Source organism: Phaethon lepturus, unplaced genomic scaffold, assembly GCF_000687285.1.
Source record: "Phaethon lepturus isolate BGI_N335 unplaced genomic scaffold, ASM68728v1 scaffold7802, whole genome shotgun sequence".
Taxonomy (NCBI): Eukaryota; Metazoa; Chordata; class Aves; order Phaethontiformes; family Phaethontidae; genus Phaethon; species Phaethon lepturus.
In genome coordinates this window covers 15,056-39,384 of record NW_010522583.1, presented here as the reverse complement: position 1 = coordinate 39,384, position 24,329 = coordinate 15,056, and the positions used below count along the sequence as shown (strand labels likewise).

The following is a 24,329-nucleotide window of genomic DNA, read 5'->3' as shown; positions in this document are numbered from 1 at the left end:
TTTCCCTGTATTTTAGATGTATATGCTTTTCCTCAGTACCCTGTCTCCAATTCAGAAGGATGATTGCTTTCATCTCTGCACATCCAGGGCTAGCTTGCAGGGGAGCACACTTCTGGGCGACTATCTGTAGAGCCCAAAACTAAGAACTGGATCTAATGAGACTGAATCATAATTTGTACAAAAAGTATCCTTTTATAGATTTTTCCAAGGCAGCAAAGTTATTTGCAAAATACTTTACGCTAGCATTATTTGGCTGATGAAATTCTAGTTGTGCCTTCTTTCGTAAGTGTCCTAGCAAACTGCAAAATCTTAATAAAATAAACCTTTCGTAAAGACCAATAAATTTTGGATCAAAGACTGTGTAGAAGAGAAATCTCTTCTGGCATTACTATTAGTGAGATAGCTGTTCAGTTTATAGGTTTGTCTTACTGCACATGTCAACACAGAGCTCTGACTCTCTCACTGGCACTTCTAATATAGTTCCTTGCTGAATACCGAGTACTGAAGTTCCTGGCCTGTTACCTCAGCTCTGTGAAGAATATAAAAATCAGTGATCAAGAGTGAACTGAGGAACACATGGAAATAAACCTATGGATACAGGGAATCTGATCATCAGAATGCATTCAACTGCGTGTACATGTTTCTGAATTCTGTTAATTATCAAACTGATCTATGTAGTAAGTCATTTCTCAATGAATTATTCTGCTGTGCAGGTATTTAAAATACTATATGCTGCCCTGACAAAAAGGTAGTGTGTATTCTTCACTTATGCAAACAGGTAAGTTGCAACATACTACATGTTCCCACATGATCCAACAAATGTTGAAGTAAATAATGGAAGATGCTTTATAAATACCTTTGCTGTCAAGGACAGTGCAAAGTGTATGAGTTTTTACTCTATGGGAGCAAGAGTCAAACTGTTCCACAATAGAAAATAAGCCTCTGGCATTAGGAAATCTCACTTCAACCTTCATACTGAGTTGAGTGATTGTTACGAGAATCTGAAACCAAATGAAATGAGCTATGTTTGCCTCCAGCTCTCTGCTTGTTCTGGCTAGTTGCAGATGTCAGTCTGAGGACCTAAGCAGTGACCAAATTCTTCTTGAAAATGCCTTTTTTTTGCTGGGTGCTTTTTTGTTATGGACCTGCACTCTGTAACTGGTGACCTGGATTTCTTATTACTTAAGCATTGTGGAAAGCTGCTTTTTATTAGGTCAGGAAGTGCTAGAGTGATTCTGGAGAATATCTGCTGCCTGATCAACAGTCTCTGCCAAGTAGAAAATAATCCTAGGTATGTTTTTGCAGTCTCATTTTGGTCTGGTGTAATTCCTGGTGCTAAGAATGCTCCGCAGTTTTGATGCAGTTATGCCAAATAGGGCATAGCATTTAATGTGACAGTGATACCTGCATATCAGAAATTGATGTAATGGCTCATAGGCGAGTTCTAAAGCTCTTTGCTGTTCCTAATGGATATATAATCTCATATCCAGTCCAGCACAGAATCTCAAAGCTGTCTGTTAGAAGTTTGAGTCTAAGAAATTTCATATGCCATATCTCTGTTTCTGGTGATAATGTTCTTTGGGCTTCTATGACAAGATAATTTTATGAAGAGTTCTGACTTCTCAAGACCATGCAGTCATGTCAAGGTAGTTGAAGTTTCAGTGAATAAGGTACCTGTGTAATCTAGTTTGGGAGAGAACACAATCCTTGCCTCTAACGTTTTAGCATTTACATTATGTTCTTTCAGACTGTTCTTTAAATTTTAGCTGTAGCCATTGCTGTTCAGGATTTATAACAACCTTTCATCAGAATGTCAGTGCTTGATCTGCCCACCATTCTGTCCCCATCAGCTAGGGGATATGCCAAGCAGTACCTTAAGCATTTCGTGGAATGTGTCTTTTCACTGTCTTAAAGTATTACGTATTCAGTACTTTCATCAGATGCTTACATTGTGAGAGTATTATATAAATATGACCAGTAAGACTAATACTCATTATTCCTATCATTCTGCTGAGTGCATACAAGATCCACAATGACTTTGGAACTGTTACTTGCTCTGCAGTAATTGTGGCTTAATACTTGAACTCAACATGCTTAATGAAGTTATCACTATCTCCCCTTCTTTCCTATTAGTCAAAGACTGTGAATTTCAGTTTATTAGCAGGAACTGTTGTACTTCCCTATGCACAGATAGAGGTGATAGAGTATATGAATTATCTTGTCCTGAGAAATGTTGCTTTTTTTTTTTAAATGGTTAAATTTGCAGGTGTAAGGCCTGTGCTTATCTGCAGTAGAGGAACAGACACTTCAGAATAGTTACTGCAGCAGCTGCTCGTGTAGTCTTGTGAAATCTGTCTTAATGACTGTGATTAATTTGTAGAGTTCCAGTTGAAATTGTGTGTGTAGGGAGAGGGGCCAGAAGGGCTTGACCTAACAAAATTCTCAGTCTGAGAGCAAGAGCTACACAGATTTTCTCCCTTCTTTCTACATGCCTGGATATTCTCATGTCCTAACCAAAGTAACAATTCAAGTATGTGTATGGTTATTTGATCATCCTTTTGTGGAAGAATGCAGATTATATCTTACTCTTGTCCCCTTCCTGAACAAATAGCGGCAAGTGCTCTAAAATGCAGGCAGGCCTCTTAATCTTTAAAGAAAGATACAAGTGTTAATGTGTAGCCAGCTTGTCTCCAAATAAAACAGTGGGCAACCCTGATTGTGAGGACATAGACAACCTGATGTTACCAGGGAAAAGCTTTTGATTGGCACTTGATTTGGGGCATTTAAGAGTTTAAGCCCCAAATCCTTTAAAACTCTATTCTTCTATTCTTGCTGTGCAGATTACTGACGGTTTCTGTGGACCGGAGGGGAAAAAATTTTCTCAGTGCTGCTTTTGCCTATTTTCCTCTTTTGCCATATAGTCCCACATTTGTCTTTGTTTTTTTTAACCCATATCTCTGACCATGTGCTGTTTTATACTGTCCCATTTTCTCCTTCAGTTCTTCTGTCTCAGTTGCTTGAGCAGTCTTTTATCTGTATCCACTTGAAGTAAATTTCTGCAAAGCTGCAGGAGGCACAATTTTGAACACAAAATTATAAAGTGAGTTTATTTAATAACAAGTTATTCTAAACAGTAAAGGTACAGAAACAATGTGTAAATCAGCAAGTAAAATTGGATTTTACTGCTATGATGTCAGTGAAGCAAGGAGAGAAGCACACAAATTTGTAAAAGTCAAGCTCAGATTACTTTCTGATGCCCAAAGGCTAGTCGTATTCTTGCCATATCTTAACATTAGCTCCCTTGAAAAAAAACAGAGGTACCTAAGCAATTTTAGGATGGAAGAAAACCTAAATTCAATATTTGTATTCTAGCATGGTATATGTTCAGCCTGCATAATGAGTCCTATAATTTAGTGCTTAACTTGAAAAACACCAACTTGAAATATTACTGTACTCTTAACAAAACAGACCAATTGAAAGCTTGTGAAATCAAAACATTGAGGGTAACAAAGGAAATTTGAAATGACACACTTCTGGGACCTTTTTTTATTCGAGGTGGCTTATCTGAAATACAGCGAATATTGATAAAACATGGAATAAGCCCACAGTCAGGCCTGGCAGGATATAATGAGGTGAGGTTAAAGGGGTACTGTGCTTGTATTTAATCTTGGTAGATAGTAATGAGATTGCATTTTCAGTTGTCTTTCTGTAAAACAAACACTAATGCTTTTGGAGGGTGCATATTTTACAGTTTGCTTGTGTATCCTATATCTCCTTCACTTTTCCCCTTCTGTAAGCACAATGACCAAGATACTTTCCTTATGTAATGCAGTTGACCTAAGGGTAGAAAAAGCAACCAATTGCATCTTACTCAAAACTGTTTTGTATTGTTTATAGACTGCCAAATGGAAACGGTGCAACTGTATTGATGCAAATTCTCTACTCTGTGGCATCCCATAGAAGTAGAAATTTTGTTCAATTACCATTTATTTACACCATTGTTAAAGTTATGGCTCCACCTACCAAAAAGGGAAATGGCACAAGCTGATGTTGAATCAATGAGATGGAGGGAGTGTAATCCATGAAATCACATTGGAACCATGTTGATTTATCAAGCAGATTAAAGTATGTTGGGGCTAAAACCATTCAAGCTAGAGTATGCATTGAAGTTCTGCTCTGGCACGTGGCCCCAAACTATGAAATGTCTGCTGGTGTTGCTTTACGTTCTAAGGAGTGTGGTTTTACACTTTTACTAAGCGAATGATTGGACTTGATGATCTTGAAGGTCCTTTCCAACCTGGTGTTTCTGTGTGATTCTGTGTGAATGCACTAGTTACATGTTCTTGCAAGGGATGTTTCTGTTAACTAACAGCTCCTGCTTTTCTGCACTGGTGTTCACCTAAAACTGTGGTGAGCAGATTCAGAAGATGAAGCTTAGTAGCAAGGGGATTGCTGTTTCTGTGGTTCACCTCTGCGAATTGTCTTGTCAAATGCATTCAAATGCTAATGCAGGTATAATGGAGAAGGCCAGAATGGAAAAGAGGTAAAAGGAGTAAGACTGGCAGCAGTTATCTGTTAAATCACTTTAATTGTAAGAAAGGAGAGGAGCACATGAAAAAAATCTGTATAAAGTGTTAACTGTAAACACCAATTTTCTTACTGTTTTCAGTTCTTTGCTTTCAAAGATAGAACACAATTTTTACTGAAGTTGTCATTGTTCTCTCACAGCTTCCAGCTCCTGAATGGTGTGGGAAATTAAAAAAAATTGTTTGATTAGTGGGAGCAGTTTGGAGAATGGAAACAATAAGAACATTTTTGCCAGGACCTCTGTAGTTCATTCTTGAGGGGTGAGTGGGGTGTTAAGAACCCAAATACATCACATTAGCAAGAAACTTATATTCTATTGTTTAAGTTTTTATTTCTAAATACTGTCTTCTAGGATAGTCTTTTATCACTGGGCCAAAACTTAGACTGGAATCATGAATTAATCTTCTTAGGCCACTCCAATTTTTAAAAATATACTGTGTTGAAAGCTCTAAAATGGTAGCTGTTGTTAGCCAATTGAATATCTCAACTGACTACATCGTGAAACAAAGCAGAAGGTGCCACTTTTTCATGCATTTAGAATCATGGAAAGGAAGCTTATGAGTATAATTGAGTGCATATGAAATTTGTGGAAACTGAACTATTGTCTTGATGGATGAATGTACCAGTACAGTTTACCTTCTGTCTTAAGCCTCAAGTTATTAATGGAATTGGAATAAGCTCTTACGGCCAGACATAGTTAGTAAGGAGCTTCTGGTGAGTAAATAATCTCTTGCTGATGAGGTCCTGGGACTTTTTGTAATGGGACATGCATTTTGCAGAACAGTAAAGGATTTTTTTTTTGTTCTCCTCCAATGTCAGGAAGAGAAGTTTGGATTGTAAGATTGCTTCAGCTCTTCATCTTTCATAGACTGCAGTGTTTCACTGTTTTTGTCTAGACAGAAGGCTAGGGGATCCCATTTATCAAGCAAAATTTGCAGTTAGGCGAGAGTTCATCAGTAACACTTGAGGTCTCTTCCATACTTTATCTTCTTTCCAACATTAAGGTAAATGAGAGTCCTCGGTAATCAATGCTATGAGTAGCAGAAGTTGTCCTTTCAGGTACTAAGTTCTTACTCTTTAAACCAGTTTCGACTTCCTGAGTATGTTTTAAAATGGAAAATTCACAGTAGGATAAGCCTATATCACTCTTTGTTTTTCCAAAAGCATCTCCTTAGAACATATTTTCCTAGCTGGATGAGGGACGCTGTATGATAGGCATTCAAGGTGGTAGTATTCAAGAGATCAGGAACTTATCTTGTCTTTTAGAGCACTTGTAGCTTTATCGCTAGTTTATTTGCTAAAATCAATTGGGGGATCTTACCCCTTTATTTTAGATTCATCCTTTTACAATGTGACCTCTGTAGCCCTTACCCCAGTAAGGGTCAGAGCTTTTGTCTTCCGGACATGGATCTAAAGCTTTGGAGTATTACCTGTATGCACTTAACTTACTTGTAGGTCTTCCAAGCTTCTGTAATGCTTCAAGTTTGCACATTACACTTAAGAATCCTGTCCAGAAGACCAAGTAATACTTAATCTCTCAGTGTAGGCAGTGCTTGTGGAAAATCAGTTTTGTTCACATTATGCTCAATTTTCTGATCACTGAGATTAACCTTTCAGTTTGAGTAAGAAAAGTAATGCTTCTCTTCACAAAAGGATTTTGATGCTGATGAGAAGTCATCGTATCAACTCCATACAGTAATCCTGTTAGCAATCCAGGATCGCCTCAGAAGAGAGATACAATCTACTTGTATGAGACATGAGGCAGAAGAACATACCTGTTACAAAATTAATGCAACACAAGCTTCCTTAGGCTGAAATTTATCTAGTCTCAGTTAAACCATATGAATCCCTTTTCTATCTGCTGCTGCTTCCATACTGGAGTTAAGGGGTTTTGTGCAACAAAAAGTTAGGAATCTTACAAGTGGGAAGCGTCCGATCTGGGTTAAGTGTGTGAATCTTCAGATGGCCTAAACATATCTAAGCAGAAGAGAAAGGGGAGATTCTTTGAATGGAGAGATAAAAACTATTCTCTGGTCAGGTTTGTGAAGATTGTATTGCAGAAGATAACACGCTGGCTTGGATAGACAGTAAGATCCCCATTTCCCTCCCATCTGCCTGCTCATGGTTATTTGTGAGCTTGCTCAGAAGTTCAAACATGACTACCCCCTCTTCTTATATTTTTCCATTTTCTTACAAGCTTTTTAACAATTCTATGACCAATAGTGTCTAACAAAACTTCAGCTTGGAAATCCAAGTTCGTGCCCCTGTGCTTGACTCTACCACCTGCTTAGTTAAGAACATACCAGCTTCATCTTTGTAGAGACCTTAGCCTGTTCCTGTGGCTCATATTGTAGGATTGAGCAAAGAAGAAAAATGCTGTCTCATCCAGGCAGTCATCTTTGCATGTGCATACAACTAAGCTTAATTTTTTGATCAGTGCTACAGCATGTAGTTGTCTCATAAGACTTAAGTTTCTGCACAGATTCTTCTTACCAGTATGATCTGTCTCTAGTGGATTTGTGATGCAAATAATCTGAAACTGCTTCACAAAGGCATACTGTAACTTTTACCACGAGTTGACCTAGTAGCAGAGCAGCTCCTTTCTTTCTAGAACTTATTTTTTAGTAAGCACAACTTTATGTGGACCAATAAAGGAGTGATTGTTCTAATAGCAGACAGTTTTATTGAGGTTTGTTTCTACTGTGGGTATTCACTTCAGCTGGGGTGCAGTTCTGCTTTCTAGTAGTTCATTGCGTAGGCTGCCCAGTATTTGCAACTGTCTGTCTCTCTTAAATGACCTTCTTCTTTCCCCAAGAAAAACTTTAAAATATCTTCCTGATTCTGTTCTTGAAAATATTTTCCTAGACAGCCTATTCTCTAACTGAAGAATCTAATTTGGAAAGCAAGGCCATGTGAGGGCAAGTAGTAGTGTTGGAGATCTATTTAAAGTTTGCTTGGTTTAAGTGAAGAGTCTTTGCTTCCAGGCAATCAATCTTTAGAGAAAGAGCAATAGAATATTTCAGTAATTACTTTAACAGTAAAGATCCTTGCTGATAGGAGGCATTAATGTCTTTTAATATGGTAACTCCTAAACTAATTGACCAAGCCCCATCTCTTGCTATACTTTGAGCCAGATGGCTGGAAATGGAAAAAAACCACTAGTGGTTTGAGATAAAGAATAGGTTTTTCCATTATTTTCAAGTTCAGAATACTCTGGAGTTAAGGGCAAGGTAAAAAGCAGCAGTAAAATGTGGGGAAAGCTACTTATTTGTTTCCATTGTGTTATGGCTGAAAAATAAGTTTTACAAGATCTGTGTTCACTGTTGTTTCTAAAGGCTGTAGCTTGCTTTTCAACTTTCTCAGCTTAGAAAATAATTGGTCATATAAGAATCGAGGCAGTCGGGTGTTTTCAGACTTCAGTAATTCCTATAAACCCATGCATCTGTGCTTGCCTCCTTGCTTGTTGTCTGTTAAGTGCTTCAGGCACTCAGTGTTTTTAACGTCACCAGTATGACTGCTTATGATGCATCTGTAATTGCTGTCAGTCAGGCTGGAAGAAGGAGGAATAGTAATCAGTAATATCAGTTCTATTACAGGATCTTTTTCTGTAATCTTACATCCATCTTGCTTCCCCTGAAGAATTATCACTCAGATTTCTGATGGAAAGCGAGGGGAATAGAACTCCTAACTACCAGTGAAGTGGGTGACTGGTATGCATATACTAGTCTTGACTGGCAGACCATCTCCTTGTTTCTTGGTAGGTGGAGCCCTAACTTTGCTGTTGCTGGGTAGAATGGGAGAAGACTATAACAATTACAGTGAGTAACTTTGCTGTACAGATAAGTACAATCCAGAACACTATTCAGAGGACTGATTCTGTCATGACACCTAAAATTTTAGCCCTTGTAACACTAGCAGTGTCACTGTTCTTGTTCCATTTTTTTCCCAACCTTAGTTCCCATCTTTTAATTCGAATTTGGTAGAGATATAACTTTGGCTTTAGATTGTGCTGATTGGAACTGACCTGATTGCTGTAGGCCTGTTGACATTGACTCCTTGATGCAGGTTCAATTAAACTTTTGCTAGATGTGTAAAATAAACATAGCGCTGGCTTGTATTTTATTTTTACCATGGGAAAAAAAAAATAAATTTTACAGTATTCACATGAGTTGGTATTTGGGTGCCTTTTCACATGCATAGCCTGTATATACTGTACTTTCTGTAAAGTTGCTTTTCTTTTCCCCTTTTTCTCTGCCAAAAGGATTCTGATACACCACCTTGCACAGCTCCTAATGTTTACCAGTTCAGTCTGCAAGCACCGACTCAGCTTATGGCCAGTTTACCACCCGCATTGCCTATGCCAAGTGGTAAACCCCAATCTGCGCCTACGAGAACCTTGATAATGGCCGCCAGTAATCAGGTATGAGCCAACTAAACGGAGCGACTTTTTAATGAGAAAGTGATCAAATCAGAAGTGTAGATCATTTGCGCTGTGCTGTCAGTCTAAAAACCTCTGAAGAGAACCTTCATATAGCATGTGCTAAACTTCATGTAATAATAAAAGTACTTATTCTGGCATGTCAGAAGTGTGGGGAGAAGAATGGGTGGGAACGGGTTTGGTGTTTGAGATGCACCTCTGAATATAAGAGCCCTTCCACAGCACACTGACACCTAGGAATAAGTTGAAGAGAGATTGTCAGATGTGTGACTCCTTATGTTGTATTTGAGACTCCTAGTGCCTAACCAGTGGGATATTTGCAAATCTGTAGGCTATTTAACTTCCTGTTCTTAAAATAGAAACTTCATGTAGGTGATGTATCTGTAAGCTAGGTTTTGAATCTGAAGAAATATTACTGACCTGTCTAGGCTTGTTTAGTTGTCTTGACTTTGAATTTTTCGAACAGATCTGACTACACTTGTAACTTTCTGGAATACATTTTAAAGATAGAGAACAGAAAATGATGAAAATTATACAAGAGTTTTTACCAAAATATTAAATGTGTGCTTGAATGTGCTGGGAAACTGTATGTTACTCAACTAGCCTGAAGTATTTTAGTTAATGTATCCATTATAGTGCAAGGGCAAGAAAAATCCTCAGTTTTTCTTACAGCCTCAGTGCCTCTATCTGGGAGGAAAGTATTCCCTCAGTCTTGATTATTAAAACTATTAGTCAAAACAGCTGCCTCACATGAGCTTTAATGCAAGTTGTGGGTTGTAGTTTGCCTATGGTAAAATAATGAGCTGGTTTTTTTGAAACCTAGTTTTGGTCAGGTTCTTACTATGTTTACCTTCTCTCAATACTTCTATCACAGTTCTTGTGAATGTAGGCCCAGGATATTTTCAACTTAATGACCTTGTCTTATTTGACTCAGCACTTTCTTGACGCTTTGGGCATGACACAAGATGTATTTGCTTCAGTTTCTGCTTTGAGATTGTTCAAGTATTTTGCAGAATTGCAGAATAGTTGAGGTTGGAAGGGGCCTCTGGAAGTCACCTAGTCCAACCCTTCTGCCCAAAATGGGGTCAGCTACAGCAGGTTGCTCAAGTCAGATTTTTAAGTATCTTCAAGGATGGAGACTCCCCAATTGCTCTGGGTAACTTGTTCCAGTAAAAAAGTTTTTTCTTAAATTTAAATGGTGTTTTCTGTATTTCAGCTTATGCCCATTGCTTCTTGTCCTTTTACTGGGCACCAGTGAGAAGAGTCTGGCTCAGTCATCTTTACACCCTCTCATTAGTTAGACCTGTGTCAATAAGATCCTTCCCGAGCGCTCTCTTCTCGAGATTAAACAGTCCTAGCTCTGTCATCATTGCCTTGTATGACAAGTCCCATTGGGCCTTCATGGGACTCAATTCCATATGTCCATATCTCTCTATTACTGGGGAGCCCAGACCTGGGCCCAGCACTCCAGGTGTGTCCTCACCAGTGCTGAGTAGAGGGGTAATGATCACCTTCCTTGACCTCCTAGAGTTACTCTTCCTAAAGTAGCCCAGGATGCTGTTGGCCTTCCCTGGTACAAGGGCATGTTGCTGGCTCATGTTCAGCTTGTCCACTGGGAATCCCTGGTCATTTTATGCCAAGCAGTTTTCCAGCTGGTCAGTGCCCAGTGTGTACTGGTGTGTGGGATTATTCCTTCACAAGGGCAGAGTTTAGCATTTCCCTTTTCAAACTGAATGAGATCCCTGTTGGCCCATTTCTGAGGTCCCTCTTTATGGCAGCACACCTGTCTTCTGTATCAGCCACTCCTTTCAATTTTGTATCATCTGCAACTGTGCTGAGAGTCATTTTCTCCCATCATCTAGGTCATTAATGATGTTAACTAGTATTGGCCCTAGTGTCAGCTCTTGGGATATACCACTAGCTGCTGACCTCCAGCTGGACTTTGTGCTGCTGATCAGAATACTTTGAGCCTGACATGTAATGGAATACTTTTCGTTCAGCTTGTGAGTTTGATTTCTATGTCTAGAGATGGTAACTGCCACTTACTACAGAATAATTAAAACAATCAGATAGTGCTTTAAACATTAAAACTTTTAGATGAATAATGAAAAAATTTCACCTGGACAGCATTTTCAATGTTCGGTAACACCAGCATTGAATTAGGGCATGTTACAGCTTGATGCCCAAATTCTTCACAGTTACTACAGGACTGCTTGGTTTAGTCACTTCACTGAAATATTTTTCACCCTCTCTTTCATTTAGACCAGGCTACTTTCCCTTTGCATACTGCAGGTGTTCCACTATTTCCTTGCAGGCAGGTTAATATAGAATCATTGAAAGCTGTTACCACATGCTGTTCCCAGCTACTTCTGCAATCCTCAGTCATCTACCAATCCCCACTTGTATCTCAAGGTATATGTCTTATTTTAGTCTTTTAGGTGATTACACAGGTTCCTTTCCCCACTTCCCTGTCCTCCCCTACTTGTGAATCTCACCTAGGCAAAAACAGCTTAGCTGCATGATAAATGTTTTCTATTAGTGAGAAGCTAATAGAACAATATATTGCTATTTTAGTGTGCAATTGAGTATTCACATGCTAGTGTACAGTCTGAAACTTGTGAAGTTTGTTTAAAATAAAACTGGAGATCTGTTTTAAGTTAAGCTTCATCTAAAATACAACCTTAGTCTAGTTTATTCTTTTCCTTAACAACTCTGATTTTCTGAAGAGGTATCCTGGAGCTTAACTTTATCAAAATTACACAAAAGAAGAATCCAGTTTTGAGGCATGCAGTTGTTGGTGCAAAAGAAGTTGGCATCAAGAGTTTTTGCCTCAACTGTGAAGAGGCAATGTGTTGCGTGAATTTTGGATTTCTGTTGGAATTTTGAATCTTGGAAAACAACTGCTTTGTAGCACTTTTTCTAGCTTTCTGTTACTTGGCTGTCCTTTCCAATACTTGTTAGCTGTTATTTTAGTAATTTGTACAATACTTACATGTTTAAAATTTGGAAAGCTGCCTGGCAGAAAAGGACCTGTGGGTGCTGGTTGACAGCCGGCTGAACATGAAGCGGCAGTGTGCCCAGGTGGCCAAGGCGGCCAACAGCATCCTGGCCTGTATCAGCAATAGTGTGGCCAGCAGAAGTAGGGAAGTGATTGTGCCCCTGTACTCAGCACTGGTGAGGCCGCACCTCGAATCCTGTGTTCAGTTTTGGGCCCCTTCACAAAAGAAGGACATTGAGTTGCTGGAGCATGTCCAGAGAAGGGCAACAAAGCTGGTGAAGGGTCTGGAGCACAAGTCTTCTGAGGAGCAGCTGAGGGAACTGGGGTTGTTTAGTCTGGAGAAGAGGAGGCTGAGGGGAGACCTTATCACTCTCTAAAACTACCTGAGAGCGGGTTGTGGCGAGGTGGGTGTTGGTCTCTCCTCCCAAGTAACAAGCGATAGGACGAGAGGAAATGGCCTCAAGTTGTGCCGGGGGAGGTTTAGACTAGATATTAGGAAAAATTTCTTTACTGAGAGAGTGTTCAAGCATTGGAACAGGCTGCCCAGGGAGGTGGTGGAGTCACCATCTCTGGAAGTGTTCAAAAAACGTGTAGACGTGGCACTTCAGGACATGGTTTAGTGGGCATGGTGGTGTTGGGTTTTGATGGTTGGACTTGATGATCTTAAAGGTCTTTTCCAACCTTAATGATTCTGTGAATTTTTCTGTGGCTTTTGCTTGACAAAGATGTGCCTTTGAGACTCTTATTAAATCAGAGGGATTTCTTGCTATCTACAGTTCAGAAATGGGATGATGGTTTTTCTGCATTGAATTTACCAAAAACTTACATATTTTGAAGTAGAAATGTTCTTTTTTGCTAAGGATTTATGACCAAGTCAGAAGTGGGAAATGAAATCATCTTACCCACCCAGAATACTTTAAATGTCTCCATTTTCAACTTGCTGGAGCATGACTGAGCTAGATCAGGTTGATGGCTTTCCTTTTACAGTTGTATCTTGAAGACCTTGCTAGTTTGTAACTTTTAATGGGCACGGTTTAGTAGCTCAGAGGATTCTTGGTAGACTTGAACATGTGCAAGCCTTTTTCTTAAAAGCAAGTGTTCCTTCACATTCAAAAAGTCTTTGAAAGGAATTTGTCTGCATGGTGTCTTCAGCCTTTTCCCTGGCAGCTTCCTCTGCCTCAGTTCAGCTTGGAAGCTATACCTAAGTGTCCAGCGCTACCCTCAAAAGCAGGAGGTGCCAATGTCAAGAGCACTAACTGTATTGTGCACAGCTTGCAGCCTTCTAGGCAAATTCTCTGCCATAGAGCTGCCTGATACTTTCTTTTTTGAAACAGCTTTGGTATGATTAGCAATTTTGTTTACATACTGCATAATTAATTGGAGAATTTCCAGGTAGTTCAGGAACTAATTAAGCCCCTGATACAGGTCTGTGTGCTTTTCGGGATCATCATCATCATAATTTTTCCAAGGTAATAATTACTTTACTTTGCTGACAAGCAGTTTGACATTTCACTTGGGAGAGCGGAAGAGTTTATGAAGCAGTGCTGCCCACTAGAATAAGCAGAAGAATAATTATTGGCATGCATGTCCAGATGAATGAGGGAGTGGAAATTGCTTGCTGAGTTCCGATGGAGAAGAAAGGACTACTTTCCTTGTTTTTATTTTTGGGATGAAATAAATTCAGTTTGTCCTTGGATTGCTGGTCACTTAGTCACCAGTGAAGACAGAAGAAACTTTGTATTGCTTAGGTCAGAAGTACTATCTTCTTTTACTTTTTAAGTTGTGTTTTTTTTCCCAAAGTGGTCTTTTGATTCAAAAGTATCTAAAGCCAGTAAGCACCAGTCCTTCTGCTGTGCTGGCTTCCAGTGTATCTAAGAGAACCTCTACTGAAGACCCTTTAGGTGAGTGGTGTCTGATCATGAATATGTTCACTAAAAATTTCATAGCAGCATTCACTGGCTCAGTTGTGAAGCACAGGAGACAACTAGGAAATAAAACCTTAATGTCAGTGCTGAAATACCACTAAGAGTCTAAATAACTCTTAGAAGAACTTGTAGAAGTAGTTTTGTTTTTTAGATTCTTTTGTGTTTGGCCATATAAGGTCAGGCACTAACTTATAAACTGCTTGTTTATATTGTTTTACAGGCACTTCACTGGCTAAAATACTTTGCTTCAGAGCTTGCTCTTATCCAGAACAATTGTTAATGGTGTTGCTTTGTCTCACTAGTAATGCTGATACTGCTAGTATCTCTGGAATGATTCCTCAAAAGTTAGCAGCATTGGAAACAAGAATAACATTAGTCAGGCGCTAGAATCAAAAATCTCTTTCTTTTAGATGAGTGCAAGTGGTTAAGTGTAGTTCACTTTGATGAAAGATACATTTGGAAAGATACATTTTAATTCATGTCAAGGTTGGACTTTACCAAATATTTCTGAGAATGCAGGTGTCATCAACTAGTTCAAATATGCTAAATTCCCTCAGTGTATAGTGTGATGCTTTCAGAGTTTTTAGTATGTTAACTTCAATTTAGAAATGTCCTGGTTTGTTCCTTCAATGGCATTATTAAGCTGTTTAGGTACTGAAGGTTTCTTCAGTCAACCAAATGGCATTTCTCATATCTTTTATTTAGAGCTTTCTCATTTAGAGTGGAATACTTTTTCGGTGTCCATGCATTTTCTTAGGCAAAGGAAGGAGGGTACTACTGTCTACTTTGGAAGCAGTTTAGATTCTTAATGTCAGACTCTTCTGTGTATGACAGAACATTATTTGGTTTTTGATTGAATACATGCAAAATTAGGAAAAGATGATGATGTTTCATTTCCTTTCCTAAAGAACAGAGAGAAGAAAAAACTGCATCTCAGTTTCAGAGACTGTTCAGCTGAAAACAGTACTCAATATATTTTTCATCTTAGATTGTCATATATTTGTATGGACAGTCTTTATGTGGTGATATCTTTCTGTGTGTGGAAACTGACTCAGCTTGACCAGACCCTGGATAACCTAATCTGACCCTGTTTACAGTAGTGATCTCCAGAGATCTCCATGTAAACATCCATCCTAGATGTTTCTATGACTGTATGAAAGTCTTGGCCACCTTTGTTGCTTCCTGAGTGCTTTTTAATTGCAGGAAAGACGCAAAGTCTAAATAGTAGTTTTTAGGAACATAACTAAACCCACCATAAATAGGAGACTTATGTAAGTGTAGAAGTAATACCTGATTTTTGTTTGCATGGTACGCATTTATTTTCCAATGTCACTGTAATCAGATTGTTGCTCCCAAACTGAGATTGATTTGAATATTCATATTATGCATTTCCTCTACTGACTTTTTCACATGTACTGTATTGATACCAGCTTGCCATTTGGAAAGTGTTTTGTGTCTGCTCATTGTAATAATACTTCTTTGTTCCAAATAAAAAGGTGAGGAATCTCAGTGAGGTAAGATTTCTCTTTAAGGTCTAAAATTGTCAGCTTTATGCTAGAGAAGCTATTATCTCTTGTTCTCCTTAATGACAAGTATGCAGATAACACTTCATGGCCCATGTCACAACAGTAGCAAAGTTGCAGTATGAGTTCTGTCTTTTGGTAGTGTTGTTTTGACTCTTACCCCTCATTTTGAAACTTGACTGGTGACAAGATCAAAAAGGGTACTTACTTTGTGTGTCAGATTCTACTTTCTTTGCCATAAGGTAGTCCAAAGTACACTCAGATTATGATGGTAGTCTCTACTCAGTCCTTCATTCTGTGGATGAGGGCCTCTGATCTCTCAAATACTAGTTTATCTTTGAACTGGTCATACTAATAGTTGCCTAACTTCTTGTTAAAGGTGAAGAGAACCAAAAGCTTCCCTTTGTTACAGGCTGCTGGCAGAGCTACTGCACAAAGTGAAATAAGATATGAAGAACTGATACAGTTGCTCCCTTGCGGCTTTGAGCCCTTCAGTTCTCTAGTGTTAGAAGATAAGAAACATCTAAAACTTTTCGTGATTTTGAGGTCTTTCTAGTCTCCATGTTGATTTTTTTTTTCCTTTGCTGCTCTCACAGCTGGTTGCATAAAGGTTGTTTTCTGCTTTTAATGGGAGAAGAAATGGGTTTTGGCTCATTTTATAAAATCTGTTCAGGACTCAAGATGTTGTCAGTTGTAGCTGAAAGTAAGCAGTAGGTCCAAACAAGGGGCCCAAAAGGAGGGGAAGTGTCTTTGCAGTGCTTGGGGCCTTATTTCCCCAGGTTGCCTGTTCTAAACAACTTGAGTGAGAACTTACTTTGGTTTTGCTATACTTCAGCTTAGAAATGCAAACCACTTGTAAATTTTACCATGTTAAGAATACGACCAGGTAGCTGGTGCAAATATCTTGTAGAATCCTGTTAGCTAATTTGAAGTAATGAGGCGCTAGGTTAAACCATTGCCTAATGCTTGATTTATTGCTCGTGCAGTAATGACAAATGTTGGTTAAATCATTGCCCATTGTTTCTCCACAAAACAGTGAATCTGTTTCATGAAGAACAAGAAGTTAACTTTTACTTAGATGCAAGATGCATTTTTTAAAGTATCTTTCCAGATGTTATGCTCAGAAAGTGGGAAAGTGAGTTTTAAAATTTAAAGTAACCCTTTAAAAAAGGATTTTCTAAATCCTTTAAAAAAGGGTTATTTATATTTCCTTTTTTTTGGCTACAAAATAGAGAATTTGGAAATATGGTGAGAAATTGAAAAGAACTTTATGAAATATTTTGAGGATTTATATTAAATTATTTAAGGGGATACTTAAAATCTTAATGGTGCATTAAAGTTCTTTTGAGTACTTCTGTAATATTTCACATGGAATGATTTTGAATTGTACAAGTTTGATTACAATTCCAATTAACTGCAGACTAGATTCAATCAAGGCCATTAGTTCTGTAGTCTTAAGAAAATAGTAAATATGTGTTCTTTCTAAACGGTCTTAGGCTTTTTCTAAACTTTCTTTAGCTTCGTAGGTCCTTACCAATTACTTTTGAGCACTGTATGTATAATCTCTTCTTTTAAAGTGAAGAGTACTGATACTTCTTTGTTATCACTAACACTTCTCTGCTTTTTTTTCTCTTTACTTTAGAGACACCAACAGGCAAAAAAAAAACCAAAACACCAAACAATTCAGAAACGCTGTTTGTTTAGACTTCAGCTGTGTTATGTTAATTGTGTTATTGGCTATAAATTTTTTTATTGGCTATAAATTTTCTTTTTGAATAATGACAGTCTTTGAATGTCAGCAGTTTTGTATAGTAAATTTGGCAGTACTTGAACAAAAGTTTGTTTTCCTTAGCAAATAATTACTTGGTATTCCAATTTCTACCAGATTTCTGTTGTTCGGGGTAAAGTCCAGGAATATCCTTCTATTAAGTTTCTATTAAAATATCTGGAAACTTTTTTAACTTGGTATACGATACAGAATTCTAGCCCCCTGGCTTGTCTTAAATACAATTTTTTAGTTTTTCCCTCCAAATCCAGCAGCTTTAATCTGCAGAGGATCAAATGCTACAGACTTGTCCAAAAAACCCCAACACCAACAACCCAAAACCCAAACCAGTTCTGTTACTCAGTTATTGAATTGATAGCCCTGTGATGGGAGAGGGTATCATTCTGTCAAGAGAAATACATCTAAAGAAGTCAAAACATCTAAACAAAATATTTGTCTGTTGTATCAGTGATGAAGGGCTTTCTTTTTTGGTTATCTGATATCTCTCCAATCATCATCTGCTTATGGACATGACATTTCTCAGTGATTATGCGAGTCTTGAGCATGTGGATATCCAGAACTGTGGGGACAAGAGAGAGCTATTTGATACAGCATCTTGGGATTTCCAAAAGATATGAAGTAAATGTCTTTTACCAAAGATTCTGATGTGGTCCTCTTGAAAACAATTAACTAGTTAGAAGATGAGAAACAAAGATTAATTTTTGTAGTAAATGGAGTTCACTGGAAAAGCCCTGCAGGAGTTTGTGCTGGGTCTTCAGTTGCCTAACATCTGAAAGGCAATGGATGAAGTGTGGTGAAGTTTGCTCATGTTTTTAAGTTCTTTAAGGGTCAATTGGGAGGTGGTGCAGAAGGGACCTTTCAAGGTGATGCATCAGGAGGGTGAGAAATACTTTAAACTTTGTAGAGAGTGGTAGGCCCTGGGCTGACAGTTTCTTGCAAATACGAGATCTTGACATTTTTGCAGAAAACTGCTTTGATAATGCTTTCTTGATTTCCTACTGAAAATTTAGTGTCAAACCAAATTTCAGATATTATTAGGAATAAAGAGCAGAAATGAAAACATCATGTAAAAATCCATGTACATCTCCCACCACAGTCAGTACAATTTTGCCTCCTACATCAGAAGAAAGTGGAAAGATGGTGAGAGTGGTCAAACATATAGAATTGCTTCTGTGTGAAGAATCAATGGTCTGTAACCTGGAGAAGAAAATGAGGAGGTGTATGATCTAGGACTGTGTGGTCATAAGCAGTATATGAAAAAGTCAGAGAGCAGACTGACAAGAAATGAATTACTGAACTAAAAAAATCATCAGATAGTAGGTTCAAATTAAACATGATGCTCATTTAAGCTGTGAAATGCCATAGCACAGGACACAGGATGCTAAAAGCTTATGGTTTCAAAACCTGAACAAACTACCGAACAATACCTACTTGAGAACCAGTAAATAGAATGGCATCATCTCTGGCTTAAGAGGTCCCTGAGTCAACGTCCTTAAGCACCCGCTCTCAGCTGGTAAGACTGATTCAGATTCTGCTCTGATAGTTTGACAGTCTTTATGGCCTTGATGGCCTAAAAACCCAATGCAAAATGCTTCATGTCAAGCTAGAAATCACTTTCTGGTTAGCTTATTAATAATTCTTTGGAAGTTTGATTCCTTTTTGAACAAAGCAGGGATATGACTTCTTCTAGGATACAGGTAGATAGGCTTAAGTGTCATACTTGCTGTAGTGCTTGTCTGATCTTGTGGTGACCTGCCTTCCTGCCCCAAATAATTTGTTGGCCGAATCCTCAAATTGAGGATGAAGTTTCCAGATTTTTCACATTTCCAGCTGAAGACAATAGACTTGCTGAGACTTTGTGCTCCTTGATCATAGCTTTGTTCTGGTTGTACAGTAGCAAAACTAAAGTTTTTCTGTCTTTTTTTCAGCATATAGTAGAGGGTAACTGTAATGACTGGCTGTTTTTAGTGTTTTGATGATTGAAGGATCATTTTTAGTATTTTGACCTCATTTAATGTAGATGCTTAGTTGTCTGCTTATATAGTTGTCAGATGTACACTTACTGAACTAGAAAACTTTGTGCAAGAATGAGACAAGATGGTGTGTTTGCTTGAAGGCCCACTTGCCAAAATTACAAAGCATATTCTAATTTCTTTTAGTTTCATGTTTACTTTCATAAATAGCTTCTAGTAGCTGTTTTAGCAACATATTTCAATAAATAAGGTTCGAGCAGTTGCGTCTCTTAAGAATGAGGGATTCTCACCTTGCATTCCCTTTTTCTGTTTGTCCTTGAATATTTTGCCATTGGTAGTCTGAGGTAGCACTTAGCATGTGTGTCCTTGGAGTCTAGAAGTTACATGTTGAAGGTTGATCAGGTTGCTGTAGGACAGACTTTACAAATTTAAAAAACAAAAACGGTTTAAGGGTTTTTTACCACCATGCGGTTAACTTTATTCCTCAATACTAGTCTTCACCAGTTTGTCTTTCTGTTCCATGTCTCTTCTAATTATAATTTGACAATAAAATGTTACTTACAGAATTATGCCTTCAATAACTGTTTTGGTTTTGTGCACACATTTGTAATGATAGCTGCTTGTTCTCATATTTCTTTCTACTCCAAACTTGTTTGGAAATACAGCTTACTAAAGTTGCTGCAGATATTTCATATTCTAGGTAGTTTCCTCAAATGTTAGCTTTGTGGTGTTCCTGCTTAACTACTTATGGTAGACAAAATGATGTATTAGCTTTTGTTAAAGGCAGTCAGTTGTCTGTCTGAAAGTTACTGCTGTCAGACATCAGAAAAGGTTGCTTGCATTGAAGTTACCAGTATTTGGGAAATCTGTTTGAATGTAATCTTTTGAAACTCTTGCATGTATTTAAAGTACATACACGTTAAACCAACTTACTGTATGCTGTTAAGTGATAGGGATGCCTGTAGTACCTTATGGTGTGGTAGGCTGCCGCTCAGGCTGCCACTAAACCTTTTTGGAAGTTTCTGTTCCAAGTTATGTGAGATTTCCCCCCAAAGAAAGTGACATGCTGTGTTCCTGATTGTTTGCCTTGGTCTGGATGCGACGTATGTTCTAGGAGCCATGAGCCCTATGGTCAGACCAGTAGGAGTTACAAGTGATAGGTAGTTTACCTGTAGCTGAGTGAGGTTATGGGCAGAGCAGGCTTGTGCTTTGTATGTATCAGCTTGTATGATCATGCCCTTACATTTATCCATGATGCTTCTGAAAGTCTTATTGAGTCACTTCGTCATGCTCTTGCTAAGATCCTCTAAAACAGACACAACTGTCACAGTATTCAGTGTGGAAGGTCTGTGTTTTTACAAGGGTGATGCATAATGAGTGTGTTTCACACTGAGATCCAAATGTTTTAAGGACACTTTGAAATCTACACCATTTCATTTGTAGTACATTTACTTCAGAAAACACTTCTTAAGCTATTAGTGCCATTGGACTTGCACAGCTAAAATTAGACAAGCATGAAAAGACCATTTGCTTCAAGCAGTGTTCTGTGGGAATGACTTGTATGTTGAGGAAATGCCACTGGTAATATATGCTTTGTTTCAGTTGTTTGTATGCCTAAACTGAGTGCTTATCTTGTGTTTTTTAGCAGCACAGTGGAATGAAGTTTTCCATGAAAGGAACTCATAACCAAGGCAACAGCTACAGCCCCGTCAGCAGTGGAGGCATGAGGCAACCAGTTGGTAACAGAGGACACCATCAGTACAATCGTAATATATGGAGAAGAAAAAAACACAGAGACAGTTTGCCTATTAGTCTGAGCAGATAATGGCAGATGCCAAAATGACCTTCCCTGTTCAGACAAACTGAGTGAGTGCCACTCGACTTGAGGGATGGAGACCAGCGTCCAGCACATCGTTTTATTGGTGTTGCCAAATATCTGCAGCTGACTTCTTTGCATGTTTCTTTGTGTGGTGGTTCAGTCCATCTTCAAGAAGTAGTTGTGCTTATCTGTGAAGCCTTATTAAATGTGGAAGTTTGTTTTCTGCCTTCCCACAATGGTTCATACAGTGCCGAAGCAGCTCTGACAATAGAACTGCAAGGACATTTACAAATGCTGTGGCTTTTTTGCTGTGGCTACATCTGTTCCTTTGTGGGTTCTGTTTTCTTTTATTTTAGAAGTGAAGGAAACTTCAGCCCCTTGGAATTCTTCTTTGTTTTTCTTTCTTTGCAGCAAATCAAGTTGGGAATTCATAAAAGTAAAATTGCTGCTCTCCTGTTTTTGTTTCAAAGTTCGGAATTTTTTGCTCTGTAAATATTGGAAGTATAATTTGTGCAATAACTTGGAATTTTTAATTTAATTTCATATTGTCACATAAGTTATATTTAAGGGGAAGAGGTTTTTTAATTTACAGATCCTTTCCCAGGTTGCATTATCTAAGTTGGGTTCATAGTTTTGGCAGGTTGTCTGAGCAGTGTTACAAACGTGACATTTGGTAATATTTGAGGCTTCTCGATTCACAATGAAAGCGCAATTTGGCTTACAGTTTTAAGAAGGTATTAAGCTCCAAAGCATTTTGACCCTGTGTTTTTTAGCTCATTGTCTGGCCTCTATCAGTTGTCTTGCTCTGACCAATGAGTTTTAATTTTATTCCTTTAACTAGACAACAAACCCAGCATTTGTAGTATTGGAAGTAAAACTTTTGAGAGGAAGGGGAAAAAGGTTGGTTCAAGTCCTGATGTGAAATTAAAAAGCTGTGAACTACACGCTTTGATGCATTTTAGTAATGTAACCTGTTAATGTTTGGGTTCAAACAACATTATTAAACAGAGGTACCCGGCTTAAGGAATGTGGAGAAAGGAAATATGTTGATTCCATTAAGGAATCTGTATAGCAGTATGCATTAGTTCTGTTAAGAGCAAATATATAAAAAGTACTTCAGCTGCTCTAAGCATTATGAGAAGTATCTTTTAATGTATTGCAGGAGAGCACAGCCCAGTGTTGTACACAGTATGAGTGGCTGGCACTTAATTTACAGATGCATACAGGTATACTATGCAAGTGTGTATTGCCATGACAAACACTGTCTTTAACTTTTTGAAAAATGTACATCCTGCCTAACCCTGAGTTTTTAAAGCACCACAGTTGTCCTGGGAGTAGGTCACATCTCACGCCCTCTGACTTCCCATTTTTTTTATGAGAGTTCTTTAAGCTATACAGAAAACTACAGATCAGTTATTTAAGTCCACTAGCAGAGAAAGCTGAAGAATCCTGTTAACAGGACATCTATACTGTGTACAGATATAGAAGGTTTTAAAACTGATATCTGAATATTAAAATGAGGTGTCAAGCATGAAGCTTTTTAATATGCTGTATGCCTTTGAAGCAGAAGTAGTTCATGTTATTACTGAATCTGTCAAACACAAACAGGTTCTTGAGGGGAGAGAGGGCAACATTCCAAAGTAGAGTAGTGCATATCTGTTTGCAAAAAGTTTGTCTTAATGCTCCAGACTCATCACAATTTAAAGAGTTTTAAAAATTGTGAGCTGATTCATAAATAATATCTAAGGGCTGATACATGAGCCTGTACTGCTTAGTCTTCACACACTAGCAATATTGAGCATAATTACATTAAAGAGCCTTCAAAGGCTTTAGTTGGTGTCTTATTCTAGCGTCCATTTTAAAGCAAAACTCATTTGAAAAGTGATATCATGTAACACTTCAGTCATGGTGAACCAAATAAATTGGCCTGGCTATCACTGTGGTTATGTGCTACAGGTTTAAAAAAAATCATGTTTAAATTTTTTGTGTGGACAACTATGTGGAAGCTAAAATTGACATATTTTTATGTAAAGTTTTCTATTCTTTGATTTTTAATAAACTTTGGAGACCAGTCATTCTTCTGTACATTTCTATGGGAAATTTAATGGATGAAGTAATACTTGACTTTACCCCATTGTTTGATGGGACATCTTGGAACATCTGCTTTAAATTGCTCATGCTGAACACCTCCAGAATGAACTTGGAAGGTGGATGGATGCCCTCCACAAATGTTTGTGATGTGTTTATAAAGGGAGTAATGAACATGGCTGCTGGTTTTATAGTTGTGGATTTGATCCCTTGATAATGAGAGAGCAAAGGAGCTGGAGGTGGTTGCCAACAATATTCTTAAGAGGTGATTGACTAACTGATCCTTGGGATACCTTAACTTTCCATACAATTTTTTAGTCCCTCCCTGTAGCTTCTAAATTCCTTTCAAACTCTTTGTCCAGTTTTTAGCCTCCTCAAAGATTGGACATACCTTTTCTTTTTTGTTGATTTCTGTTAACTGTCTGAGACTGTGAAATGTCAACAGCTGACTCGAATTCAAAATTTCAGAAATTGAGTATTTGGAAGGAACGTGTGAAAAATCTGTGAACTTCAAGAAAGGGAACTGGAGTATTTTAATACAGTAATGCAGGGCTAGGGATTTTGAATCAGAGAGGTGTGTGGTACTTGGTCAGTCTTAATGAGTGTCCCCTGGAGAAGTAAGCACTAAGTAATAGCTGGGATAATAATTTTGTTCCTGTCAAGGTCGGTTAGCCAGTGGGATGGCTGATAGTGGGATATATAATCTCTGCAGACACAAAGATTTAGTGCAGCAACATTGGTCTTGGAAATGCGGTTTTTCTCAGCTCCACCTTTTCCATTTTCCTGTCCAGATCATGACTTTGCTTTATTTTTCCCACAGATTCTGCCCAACTATTTATCCTTGTTAGTAGTCCCCTTTTAATGCATGAGTCTTACTTCTGTTCCTTTGAACTCTTGTTCTCTCATAATAATGTCAGATATTCCACCTGATCTGTTTCCCAGCCCTACTGACCATTTTCTATACTGTACATCGGCAAAATCAGCCATGGACTTCAGATATGAAAGGAGGAGACTGCAAATTGAATGGATGACCAGGACCCACACAGTACATCATAGAAAGAACTTAGTTGCTGTTTGTTGCTATTTCCAAGAGATGTCAACGCTGGTGTCGCATTGGACTTTTCCTGTAATTCCATCCATCCCTGCACTGCAGCAGGGTGAGGAGACAGAAACGTGACTGCTGGTGCGGTGT

General features: G+C 38.3%; 1 protein-coding gene across 2 annotated transcripts in view; it reads left to right on the top strand.

The window, feature by feature from the left end:
• Positions 1-23,121, top strand: part of PAPD7 (PAP associated domain containing 7) — a 47,798-nt gene extending 24,677 nt beyond the window's left edge. The window contains exons 10-11 of one of the 2 annotated variants that reach the window (XM_010281847.1): positions 8,849-9,007; positions 20,876-21,055. In XM_010281847.1, the coding sequence (XP_010280149.1) occupies positions 8,849-9,007; positions 20,876-21,055 (339 nt within the window). Of the gene's footprint in view, positions 1-8,848; positions 9,008-20,875 lie in introns of both variants that reach the window. The other variant, XM_010281848.1, reaches the window with a different exon arrangement.
• Positions 23,122-24,329: the final 1,208 nt, after the last annotated feature.